The sequence below is a fragment of the Falco peregrinus genome, chromosome 4 (assembly GCF_023634155.1).
Source record: "Falco peregrinus isolate bFalPer1 chromosome 4, bFalPer1.pri, whole genome shotgun sequence".
Taxonomy (NCBI): domain Eukaryota; kingdom Metazoa; phylum Chordata; class Aves; order Falconiformes; family Falconidae; genus Falco; species Falco peregrinus.
Window position 1 is genome coordinate 65,093,185 of NC_073724.1, and position 13,387 is coordinate 65,106,571.

At 45.8% G+C, this 13,387-nt stretch overlaps 1 protein-coding gene across 1 annotated transcript in view; it reads left to right on the plus strand.

Annotated features, from left to right (window-relative positions):
- The first annotated feature begins 2,894 nt into the window (after positions 1-2,894).
- The window catches only part of SLC15A1 (solute carrier family 15 member 1), a 31,219-nt gene continuing 20,726 nt past the window's right edge, over positions 2,895-13,387 (plus strand). Inside the window, exons 1-2 of the mRNA XM_055802900.1 lie at positions 2,895-3,018; positions 11,051-11,079. Of these exons, the coding sequence (XP_055658875.1) occupies positions 3,015-3,018; positions 11,051-11,079 (33 nt within the window). The 5' untranslated portion in view covers positions 2,895-3,014. The remainder of the gene's footprint in view (positions 3,019-11,050; positions 11,080-13,387) is intronic.

Genomic DNA, 13,387 nt, shown 5'->3' on the forward strand with positions numbered 1-13,387 from the left:
CAGCATCCTGCCCACTGCTGGCTATCCCACAATGAGCTGCACACCTTTGCAACTTCTTTATTGTATTTTTTTCAATCCAAAATACTGAGTCAAAAACATCTATTAAGATTTATAAAATACACATATTCTAAACAAGCAGTAGTTTTTCTTAATTTTCTTTAAGATACTTTAATCATAATTTAGGTTGTTAGTCCTTAAATAATGAATAGATGTTGCCAATTACACTATATTATGGATTTACCTCACCAGCTTCTGAGAAATGACTGTGTTCTCCCTCCCTACGAGACACAGGGAAACAATCTTACCCACTTTCCTACAACCTTTAACCGAGTGATGGTTTGTGGCATTTAAGTAATGACAGAGTAAGATACCCATCAATTAAAATTTCTACCCATACAGCCAAACAGTTGATGCCAGGATATGGTCTTGGAATAATGCGTCATTTTAACCTGCGGAGTTTACAGAAATCATATATTGTACTTGCTGATCACCAACTGTGGTTTATACTTCATTACTCAAAGTTACGGTTTTCTATTATACCTTGAAGATGTACTCCTGTCAGTTCAGAGTTTTGTAGAAGAAAGTGGTATTACATCTCCATCTTTGTTCGCTGAGTATTTAACAGCGCTGCTATGCTCTGAGCTCTCCTAGAAAGTGAGCCTTGCTAGGAAACAAATCCTCCGAGAACAAATTCTGTCCCTCCAACGAGTACAACCACGGAACAGCCGTCCCACAGAGGTCAGCCTTGTGGCATCAGCTTACGAAACAGAAGCAGAAGCCAATCCACCTCACAAGTAGCTGTGAAGAAATTGTGTGGACCTTTATCTTTCTCCGTGGGGCATATCAAAACATTTTTACTCATCAGGGTGAATTCTCTACTAGTATTGTTAGGAGATTTCTGTAAATATATATTTTTTTTCATTTTTGGTATAAGAGAGACCTTGAATACAGAAAGATAACGCAAGCAGAAGCCAGGATGATACACCTAGACCATTTTTCTCAGGTTGCTGAGAAAGCAGGTGTTTTTTTCTTAATTTCTGCTTCCTACTTGTATGTCTGTTTCTAGGAAGAAATATCAAAGGCCTACTCTTTGTTTCCACCAACTGCCTGGGGGTATATAAGATGTGCTCGGCAACAAATCAAAATTCCCATTCATCACTGTTTATGCAAGGGGAAGAGAACAAATGTTCAGGGAAGAAACGATGCCTTTAATTTCATGCTTTAACAGCTCAAAAATGGTGGTAGTATGTCAATTATTTCTGTACGTGAATGAGCTACCAGTGATTGCAGCATTCTTTGCTGCATTACAGACTGCTTGTTTTGCTGGAGTAACCATAATAGAGAAATGCAACACTGCCTGCGCTGTGCAGCCATATATATCACAGAGCAGTGATATATGGCTGGCATCAGCTGTGGCAGCAGAGCTTATACGGCAAGATTTGTGTTTCTTACATGAGTACATGCTATAAATATAACTTGTTCTTTACTTTGAGAATTTGTTCATAAATTTTAACGGTCAAGAGTACAGGCAACCAATAAGAGAGTGGAGCTCCCTTGAGTAGATCACCCCCATACAGACACAGCTTAAGGAATCCAGGTTTAGCTGTAGCTCCGCGTCACAAGTCAGTGCAGCCTTTAGCACCTGAAGCGCTGACGGTAGATACTCCACATTGCAATACATTGCAACGCTGGTTGGATTTGTACTTAAGGAGAAATCAACCTGTTCAGCAGCCAGGTATTTATTAAGTGCACGTTGTAGGAGATGCCATTGGATTGATTGCATAAACTCCAGACCAGTGTAACAACATCAGCAAGCCTCCAAGAAGGATTTTATTCTTCTTTCAGGAATTTAGGAAATTTATTTTTTTTTTTGGCAGTGCCTGCTAATGTTTTCCTGTTTTCACACTCTGAGTACATTCGAGTCTTAGTATTGCACAGCTTCCCCTATCCACTTTTTTTGTTGGCCTCACACACTGGCCGTTCTTCTCATGCTAAACTTCTCATCTGTTTATTTCACACACACAGTCGGTAAGGCGCGTGCATGAAATGTACATTGTGTTACACTGACCAGCGTTCTCCCAGCCTTCCCTGTGGTTTGGTGGCACACGGGGCACACATGGCACACACACACGGCACACGGGGCACACATGGAACACACACAAGGCACACGGGGCAGCCGTCTGCTCCAGACAGACTGAAGTGACAAGCGAATGGGGTTGCAGAAACACAGACTCACGGAACAGTTTGGGTTGGAAGTGACCTTCAAAGACCATCTGGTCCGACCCCCTGCCATGAGCAGGGACATGGTTCACCAGACCAGGTTGCTCCAAGCCCCATCCAGCCTGGCCTTGACACTTCCAAGGATGAGGCATCCACAGCCTCTCTGGGCAACCTCTCAGAAGCACCAGCTCCTGGGAGCCGCAGGTCCATCATCACCAGAGGCTGAGTGCCAGGCGGCAAACCGCTGCTGTCTCTCCCGGCTGGCAGCAGCAGCAGCAGCTGGGAAAAGCTCCGGGTTTCTGGCTTGAGAGGCGGGAAGGAGGCAGAGCTGCCCGTTTTCCATCGTGCCGTTGACATCGGAGGGACATGGCGTGACCTTAGCCCTGCGCAGCGCTCCGTGCAGCTGGTGGCCTCGGCTCTGGGCTCCCTCATAGTCACAGAAGGGAAAAACCCCGAAACCCCGCGGAAAGCCCCGCTCCCCGCTCAAAAGCCGGAGTGGGAGCGGGCGGCGGCGGGGCGGCTCTCGGAGCCCTCCCGGCGCGCTGCGCTGCCGCAGCAGGGGGCGCAACCGGCGGGTGGGCCCGGCCGCGGCTGCCCCGGCGATACGCCCCCCGCGCCCCCTCCCCGCCCCGCGCCCCCTCCCCGCCCCGCGCCGCCACCTGCGCTGCCCCGGCCGGCGGCACCGCCCCGGAGCGGCTGGGGCCGGGCGGGGCCCCCGGGCCGCCCTTAAAGCCCGGTCGCCCCCGGCATCCTCCTTCCTTCCCCGAGCGCCTCGCCGGGATCGCGCCGGCAGCATGGGTAGGTGCGGTGGGCAGGGAGGGCGGGGTGCCCCCGGCCGGGCCGGGCACCGGGGGGACCCTCGGGCCGCCTCCCCCTGAGCCGGTGGGCTGGGCTGTGAGCAGCCGGCGGAGAGCTGGTGGCATGGCCGAGGGGTCCCGGCTCCCCGGGGCTGGCTCTGCTGCTCGGTGCCGGGTCTGAGTGACAGCGGGTGCCTTCGGCTCCCCGGGCCGCCCCCCCGCCGCTGCCCCAGCCCGGTGCCTGCGGGGCCGCTCACCCCCCGGCAGCGCCGCGGCCAAGCCTGCGGGAACCTGCCCCGGCGCCCCGGTGAGAGCCGAGCTGTTGCCTTGGCCTCGGCGGCCCCTCCGGGCTGAACCCCTCGCTGGTAAGGCGGATCTTGAACTTTTAAGGGATGTGGAAATTGGAAATCCTAGCACAACTCGAATGTGGTGTTTCTCACGGCTATTAAATAACGCTTTTTCACAAGAGTGTTTACCTAGGGTTGACCTAATTAGTGTTTTTTAAATATATAGAAACACATCTGGAAGATTCACATAAGGGCAGAGCCAGTTTAGCTAGCTAATCCCAAAGATTAGTTTGTGTCTAAACTGGAATACAGAGTAGCAAAGGCACGAATGATGCTTCTCTGGGGAGTAGCTCTCCATTGCCCTTTGCTGGACCCTTGGTCCTGCAGTGTCTGAGCACGTTGGCGTGCCTCTCCTAGAAAGCAATTCCTGAGCTGAGGAAACCTTGTCTTGTGTAGGGGAGGAACCTGAGGTATCAAAGCCCCCCTCAGAAAGTACCATTGCATCTTCACCAGGACATCTGTGCTCTGGGGACAGGCAACTGTAGTTATGAGCAGGCAAAGCTTGGCAGCGCTGCTGCCCAGAGAGGCACCAGGGTCTCACTGCCTTGGGCAGCTAGCCGGGAAAATGGTGATGGTGCTGGGAAGGGAGAAGCCCCATGCAGCTGGAACTACTCATGTAATGTCAGTTTTGCTGCTTTATATTTGCTTTGACTGTTTTGCACCAGTGTCTTTCTGGAAGAGCGAGGTGTGAAGCAGGGACTCCTGGTGGTGTTTGTCCTGATGGCAGCAGCATCCTTGTGCAGGTGCTGTGAGGCAGCTCCAAGGAGCAGAGGCAAGAGGCTTGGGTTGTGCCAGAGTCAGTCAGCCGGCAGGAGAACAGACTCCCTCTGCAGCCAAGAACATCCTAGGTGACAGCATGGTCGCGTACAGATTTAGCCTGGCCACAGACATGAAGTATTTCAACCAGGCAAAGTTGCGGTGATGGCTGCAGGGAGCAAGGCAACACACTCCCATCTTGTGACGTGGACCATGAGCGACAAGAGCTACAGCATCTCCGTGACTGCAGGGAACCGTACTGGTGGGAGCTGTGGGAGAAGGGGTCAGAGCCATAAGCCTGCTCCCCACCTTTCCTGCAAGTGTGGAAGGATGCAGTGACCCACCAATAAATAACTATGTAGATTTAGTGTTCAAGCCAAGAACTGAGTAGCTTCTGTCTTTACATTGCTCAAAAATACTTGGTATCTTAAGGGAATACAAAGTATATAATTTTTTGGAGCTTTATTTTGAAAAATGCAAAGCTCTTCTGTATTTTGTGGTGAAAATGATCAGTTCTGCAGGTCGTTCTTTGTGGGGAGAGAATGAGAAGTACTGAGGGTTGCCCAAAAGAGGGACTGCTCCAACATGCCACTAGCAAACCCCAGATTCGTGACTGAAATTGCTGCAAAATGCTGGGTGTGCTGTGCTTTTATAGGTCTAACTCCAGAGCTGCCTGACAGTGAAGTCCCTCAGTCAGTTCAGGTGCCTGTGTTGAAATGTTGGTTTTAATGCCACAGGGAGTTTCCTGACTGTCCCTGTAAAAGGAGTGTAGAGGCATAAAGTCAAAATGGCTGAGAAGTAAGTCTCTCTCTTAAACACTGAACTCAGTCAATGTTGTCTGGGGAAAAAAAGCCTCCGTGACGTCTTCTGTATAGGGTTTCTTGCAGAGGTGACACCTTTATCCTCTGGAAAGGAAAACCCAACCAGCTACAAGTTCCTTGATTTTTTTTTTTATTTTTTTTTTTTTCTCCTCAAGAGTTGGCTAACAGGCAGGCATAAGCTGTTCAAACTGATGTTCCCTGTATGTGTTATGAAAAACTAGCAGTATGATGCACATGTGCTGGAAAGGCCAACCAGTGGAAATACACTATCTTCACAACAAGTCCTTGAGTATCACTAATGCCTTGGAATCCTTCAGAATATCTGCTCACGAGTGGTGTAAGGAACATGACTAATAGCTTTAATGGCTCTGGTATCTGCCTGTACCCTGAAGTGTTAGCACTTTCTGGATGTTACTTGTTTTCTAAGAAAAATGTATTCTTGAATTACCTGTAGAATACTACTCTCTGCTGTGAAAACAGTTGTCCATGGCATTGAAGGAAAGAATCAGATAAATTTTTAAAATAATTTTTAAGAGTGACTTTACTTAGTATCGTGTCAAGCACTATAGTGTTGCTGTCAGCTGTTTTCATCTGTTGTGAACTATGGACTAAATAATGATCTTGTCTATAAGAAAAATGTTTGCCATCTATTATGGGCACACTTCATTTGCAAGCACGGATTTCAAAGTTCACATCATGTACTTGATCTTATCTTAATGATAATGAACTCGCTCATGTGGTTTTGTAGGAAATGCTGACATCCACTATGTGGGCACAGGGCCTTTATCTGACACGGTGCAAGCTCAGCCTTTGAGCCTGTCCCCTGAGCCAAGCAAGCCCTGCAGGACACTGCCTGGAGGGCTGCCAGGGGTAGCAAACCTGCCGGGAGCAGCTGGAAGTGACTTCAGGGCTGCAAGCAGCTGTCTACTCTTGCTGACCTCAGCGGGACCCCTCCTGTGCTTCAAGGCTTTCCTGGGTCAATCTCCAGGTTGTGAGACTGGCTGCTAATGTGGATCACTCCGTCAGGCCATGTATTCGGCCCTCTTTAAGTCTGAGCTATGGCAAGTTTGTCCCTTTTCAGGACTTGGCATCCACCCCTGGCGGGGCATCCCGAGTCTGTTCCTTACTCTTGACTTGCCATTAAGATGACAACCCTGAGAGTGAGTAGAAACAGGATTTGCCTTCTGTGGGGGGTAGGGGTGGGCTGCCACCACCTTGAACGATGTGTGGTGAGCTGTTGCAGAATGGATGAGAGAAAACGGCCACGGATCCATGGAAGGACTGTGCGACACAGCACTTGACATGAGTTTGGAGTGAACCAGACTAGGCCGCAGAGAAAAATTTACTGAGCTTGCAAGAATGGACAATGGACAAGGAAGATAAGGAAAAGGTCGATGCTGAGCTTGCAGAAGATGTTGCAACTAACTCTGAGGAAGTCACGTAGAACACGGAGCCAAGCTACGTGACTAGTTAACCGCAGAAACCGCAAGTAGGAGGCCGTACGAAGACGTAACCGTTAGGGCTTAGCCTATCAACAAATGACTAGTAGGCATAATTAACTGGAAATTTATAAATATCATAATTGCGCCGTAATAAATCGGAGCTTGCTTTATCACTCACATTGAGTCGGCTGCTTGCTTCCCCTCGCTCGTCGCAAGTGGCGCCCGAACAGGGACCCCCAATCCCTGTTCTTCACCGGACAGCGAGGACGGAGAAGCACTGGTAGCAGCGACCAGGGAGCAAAGATCGACTGATGCTGGCATCGTACCTCGATCCGTGCTTGAACCACGTTAATCAAGGGAAAGGTTCGCCGTCCGTCAGAGGCTACCCAGGGGAAAAAGGCTGCATCTTAATCAAGGAGAAGAATTCTCTTAATCAGGGAAGAATTCTTTAAAAAAGCGCGCTATGGAAAAAGAGGTAGCACTCGCTCTTTTACAACGCTTTTTAGAAAAGCGGGGGGTAAGCCCTTTGAAAGATTTAGCTGGGCTAATTACGTTAGGCAAAGCAAAAGGTTACTTTAAAGATCCTGAAAGTATGTTTGAAATAGAAGAATGGCGTAATTATGGGGACTGTTTATGGGATTTAGTGATCGACGATGATAAAGTTGCTAAAAAGTTAATGAAATCTTGGAGAGAGGTCATTAACTGTTTAAAACGTTACAAAGTTGAAAAACAAATGGCCGCAGCTGCCACTAATCGGCTCGAAAAAACTGATTCAACAGCGGGGCGTTTTACAGCAGGAGGAGATTATTTCAGTCCTCCTGCTTCAGGAATTCCTGTCCCTGTTGTTCGTCAGCCCTCAAATCAACCACCTCCTCCCCCTCACACAGAGAAAGAAGTTTGTCCCTCGGCACCATCTCAAGATCAGGTGCTGGATGGCGCACAAAATAATAATTTAGAGGAGGAGTTTATTGAGCTTGAGGGAAAAGCAACAAGGGGACAGTTGAAAGATAAAACATTTAGTAAGCCGGTTAACTCACCCCCGCATTCACAGTTAGTTCGGGTCGATTGGGACAAAATAGTCCGAGAGGCAATGGAACAGAAAGATTTTGATGCTGTAACTCAAATTAATTGTCAAGCTTATCCTGTGATCTACACTATCGATAATGCAGGAGTAATGACAGGAGAACATCATACTTTAGATTGGAAAATTTTAAATCAACTGCGAAGTACAGTTAATGACTCCGGTTTACATGGTGAACCTACCCGACAAATGTTAAACTATATTTGGGGAAGTGGAATATTGTGTCCGGAAGATATAAAAAACATTATGAGACTTATTTTGAAACAATCACAACAATTGTTGTGGCAAGCTCATTGGCAAAGGCTTTGTGAACTCTCTGTACATGCGTCGCGTGACCGATTAGCAGGAGTAACGGTAGAACAATTGATGGGGTCTGGACCTTTTGCCTCAATAGAAATGCAGATGCAAACTGGTCCTGATGTACTATTAGAATCTATGAAACTGGCGCGAGAAGCCTTGCAGAAAGTAAGAACAACCCCTGCTACACCTTCATATATGTCAGTTAAACAAGGCAGGGATGAGTCTTTTGCCTCTTTTGTAGACAGAGTCACTGATGCGATCAGTCGAGCAGATATAGCGGATTTTATGAAGGGACCATTATTGAGGCAATGTGTATTAGAAAATTGTAACACTTATACAAAAGGCATTTTAGTTACCCTTCCTCTAGATGCTTCTGTTGAAACTATGTTAGAAAGAATGAGCCGAGTGCCTGTAGGACCTCAAGCTTTGTTAGTCGAAATGCTTAAAGAGGTAGGAGACAATTTAGTTAAAACTCAGCAACAAGCTTTTGCAGCCCTCGCTCCTTTAAAGACGTCAGATGAACGGCAAAGTAAGAAACCACCTCGAAAAGACTTTATTTGCTTTCGTTGTGGGCGTCCTGGACATACACGTCGTCAATGTCGAGAGCGCCACCTATGGTGCAAAAATTGTCAAATGGACACAGCATCGAGACAGATTATTTCGGCTGCCATGACCAGATGAAGAAAAACGACTTGTAGAAAAGTTAACATATATTATTCTTCCCATTTTATGGCAACTGCCTCGGGAGATACAATATCAATTACCCTCTGATAGATTGTCTTTATTACATTTTACCCGTATTTTGCATACTTTGCAAGACCTCTTTGGGCAAGGACCAATATAATTAGAAAAATTTTGTCCTATATGTAAAACTGTTTGTAATTCAAAAATTATATTTTATTGTGGATATTGTAAAAGAGTTGGAGTGTTTAGACGAAAGACCTTGTGTTCCTGGGTATGCCCACCCTGTCAAAATAGCATTTTACGTTTTGGCTTTGGTGGAAATTCCCTTTTGACTGAAACACCTGCTCCTAGTTTTACAGTTATCAACAAAGCATTACAATCTTATGAGGCTTTTGAACAATTATTTTTGGCAGAATTACGTAACGAATTTATCTTTTGGGTTCGCATTATTAAGAAAAGTTTTGAGTCTCATATCATACAGCATCATTGTAAACGTGGATGATGGCATTGTTTTTGGGAATTAGCCTATTGAATATTGCCATTGTTTTTGCTTTACATAGTATAGAGCCTAGACAAAATATGTGGGTTACGTGGGCAAATCAATCAGGAGTTACAGATTTTTGTCTTTCCCTGCAGAAAGCAAGTGATCCTTTTCGAACGTGTCTAATTGGTTACCCTTATATACATTGGCCTGATTTTGAACCTTTGGGAGTAAATTATACAGCCATAAATCAATCATATTTAGCCTGGTTAAACTGGAAGTATAATGACATGAATTCTGGCTTTGGTGATAACTGTACCTGGTGGAATAGTACACTTATTAAAAATACGTATTTTTTACAACAGTTGATTTCCCAGTTAAATGAATCAATCCATTTACCTCAGCAAGAATTAGACCTATGGGGCTCTTTTCCAGCCGCTGGGCCTTTAGTAAATGTTAGTCAAAAACTTAATTGTACCAGAGTTTGCCCCCTATTTCGACCTATCAATGGCTCAGGTGCTGTCATGTTTGGAGAAGAATGGAAACGCATCATGCACCGTGACAATGTAATACAATTTTACTTAGGATATCAGAATGTATCAGGAAATTCTAGCCATTGGAACACCTCAAAATATGCCGGTGAATTTGATGTGGAAAGTGTTACAGCAAAATTATTACCAGAAGGATATTTTCTAATATGTGGAGACAGGGCGTGGCCTGCCATACCATTTCGTCCTGTGGGAGGACCCTGTTATATTGGCAAGCTAACCATGTTTGCACCTGCCATGCGTGACTTGGTAAGACAGGTGAATGAGAGTAGAGCAAAACGCAGTCTTAATGATTTAAAGCCAGATTGTAATGATAATGTAAATCTTGGTACAGTGGCTGGAACTGTAGCTCTTTCATTTTTTCTTCCCGGTGGCGCAGCAGCTGCGAATTGGGCTAAAATAAAGACTCTAGCTTGTTGGGCAGTGAAACAATTTAATTCTACGACAGACATTTTATCAGGTCTTGCCACTGATGTTGATAGCTTACGTCATGCAGTTTTGCAAAATAGAGCTGCTATAGATTTTTTGCTTTTGGCAAATGGGCATGGATGTCAGGATTTTGAAGGCATGTGTTGCCTAAATCTTTCTGATCATTCACAAAGTATTCATCGACAGCTGGAGGAGTTAAGAAATCGTATGCATCATGTCAAAGAAGGTTCATCAGGCATAGATTCTTGGTTTGCTTCTTTGGGCATAAATGGATGGTTAAGAGACTTGTTAAAACAGGGTTTATCTGTATTGCTGTTTATTATTTTGTTATTGCTTTTGCTACCTTGTATTCTTTCTTGTATCCGAAGATTGTTTGAGCGTGTTACTCAATCTTTCCTTGTCCAAAAAGAAAAAGGGGGAATTGTTGCAGAATGGATGAGAGAAAACGGCCACGGATCCATGGAAGGACTGTGCGACACAGCACTTGACATGAGTTTGGAGTGAACCAGACTAGGCCGCAGAGAAAAATTTACTGAGCTTGCAAGAATGGACAATGGACAAGGAAGATAAGGAAAAGGTCGATGCTGAGCTTGCAGAAGATGTTGCAACTAACTCTGAGGAAGTCACGTAGAACACGGAGCCAAGCTACGTGACTAGTTAACCGCAGAAACCGCAAGTAGGAGGCCGTACGAAGACGTAACCATTAGGGCTTAGCCTATCAACAAATGACTAGTAGGCATAATTAACTGGAAATGTATAAATATCATAATTGCGCCGTAATAAATCGGAGCTTGCTTTATCACTCACATTGAGTCGGCTGCTTGCTTCCCCTCGCTCGTCGCAGTGAGCAGTCATAGTAGGATGGGTTTCTTTGTCCCAACAGTTCTTTTTTGTTTTTTCCTTGGCACTGTATGCATAGCCTGAAAAACAATGCTATCGAGTGAAGCTTTTCCTAATAACCTTCTTGTACCATGAAAAGTCCCCCTTTAACAAACTGAAGACTTACTCATCCTGAACAATACTATGTTTGTGTTTCATCATTTGTTTTGAGTTGAACTTTTCCCATGTCTTCCAGTGGCTTTAAAAGAATGTTACTTAGTAGTTTCCATTAACTTGTGTGTTGTTTTTTTTTTCCCCTCCACAGCTGCAAAAAGTAAGAGTAAGGGCATATCGGTAAGTATTGTTTTCTCTTATAAAAAGTTGTTATACTGACTCTCCTTGGGTTATGTTGTTTGGGTAACTTTAGCAGTGTGCAAAAAAAAATGTTCTATAAACATACATTAAAAGTAGAAAATGAGTTGTTGGCCAACACATAAAGCAGCCTGGTAGCTTATTAAATCCCAGCTAAGTGTTAGTGTGCTCACCACCCTGCTGAAATGTCTGAAGAACCTTTGCTGGCTGAGCAGACATCATTGGGAGGAGACGTGTCCCTGGAGCCCACTCTGTGTGTGGCTGGGTTGTCATCATCCACCAGCTCTCCCTTAGGACTCTTACATTTTGGTGTTAGTTCTTCCTCTCGAATCTTTGAACCATTAATGACGCCTGCCTCAGCAACCCTATCTCTGCCTTTGCTTTTCTTATCGCACAAGGTTTTACCCCACAGACTTTCACCACAGCTTTCCCACAGATTAGCGGCTTCCTCAGCAGCCAAAGTCAAAGCTGTACAGCGGGGTGGTGGCATCCCCAGGGCAGGGGAAAGTTACAGAGAGTGTTAGAAAATGTGACCTCCAGGTTACCTCTTCAGTGGCAGATCCAGTGCTTCCTGGCCAATGGGGATCACAACAGAAAATGTTGAAGTAAATGTGTGTGTGCTTGTGTATAACACAATAGAGGTTTAAGAGGATAGTATAGTGCAAAACAAGAACAATATAGGTCATATATTATCAAGGCATAACTGCTTATTCTCTTCTTGCTTTTGTAGCATCTTGGACAAAACAAAGGAGGGTCTTTATCTTGGCAAAGGCCCTGTAGCTTCTCCTGCATGCCCCTGTTCCTGTTCAGCCAGCTCTCCACCAGCTCAAAAACCCACCAGTGGCTGCTGTGCTGGCATGTGAGTGCAGGATGGCTCTGCCAGGCACATAAGCACTAGCAGCTTAAAACAGATCCACAGCCTCGGTGGAAGCTGGTTGCCTCCCCACATCAGCACGTAACATGTTCTTAAACAACGAGCTGTTGGGTGGTGTGGTGGCCGAACACTAGGGAGGGTTGTGAGAATCCCAAGAACATCAAAAAGCTTTTAGTAGAGGTTTTGTGAAGTTCTGGTGGGGATGGGTACCACCACCCCCTGGGCCAGGACTGCCCTGTCCCTTTTTTCTCTGTAGGCAGGCCACAGGCAGGGAAGGGTTTGTTCTGCTTCGGACGGGGATGTTCTCTCCTCCCCAGCTGGGTTACACCCAGTTACACTGGCAGAAACCAGTCATGCAGTGTGGGTTACTGCACTGGGGCCTAACCTGACAACTGCTGAGATCAAAACCATTGGAGTGTATCAAAGGGATGCTGAGCCAAGCCTTCATGGTGTGGTTCTCTATCCATCTCCTTGGGAGCAGGAACATTTACAGGGCTGGGTAGCATTCTTCCATACGAACACCAGTCCAGCAAAAGCTGCAGCCAAGTTGGGGCTAGTCTTTGAGAGCTCCTGGTATCTTCACCTGAGGGAAATGGGCACCTTCAAGTGAATTTTATCTAAGGATGGTCTTCCTTTGGAGACACTTAATTCTGGCCATGGAGGATGTGATAAATTGAGTGACATGTTTTTATTAAGGCCTCAGATTCTGGTTGCTCTGAAGCTAGGTGAGTCCCACCTGGCACTTGCCCCGGCTGAAGTCGGGCTCTGTCAGTGAAGCCTGCTTATCAAACCACGGGCGAGGTGTGCACTGTATACTTGCTTCAGCTGGTACCAAAGATCAGGGCTGTTCAGGCTGCTTGGACATACTCATGATTAAGTCAGCAATACTCTCACCACTCTCTTATTTTCGTTTCTCTTGCAGTATTCACAAAAAGCATGTTGTAGCACACAAGTCTCACAGTGTTGTGTTGTTCATTGAGGCTTTGCTGGAGATGCAGGCTCTCCAACTTAATCATGTCAGGATGTCAGGCAGGATTTTCCCACATAAGGCTTCTTTCCTTTTGATCTGCAAAGTTAACTTTTTTTTTTTCCTCCTGTCTCACTTGGAATACAGATGGATTTAATTCCTAAGGCTTCACAACATGAAGACAAACAATACTATTTATCTTTTTCTTGTCCATACTTAAGTTTCATAACTGTTTTACCCCTGGGATGTTCTAAGGCTTATTAAAAGTCTGATTTTGCAACTTGCAGGACCAAACCCATAAAAAGAGGTAAAAAGAAAAGTTAATGTTCAACTTGCATTCTTAGTAGTTTTAATAGAAATGATCCCATGTATTCATTCAGTAAGAAAAGCAGGCAATCAGAGGTTAAATTCCCAATTCTGCTGTTCATGCCGGATTTGTACCTGATGGG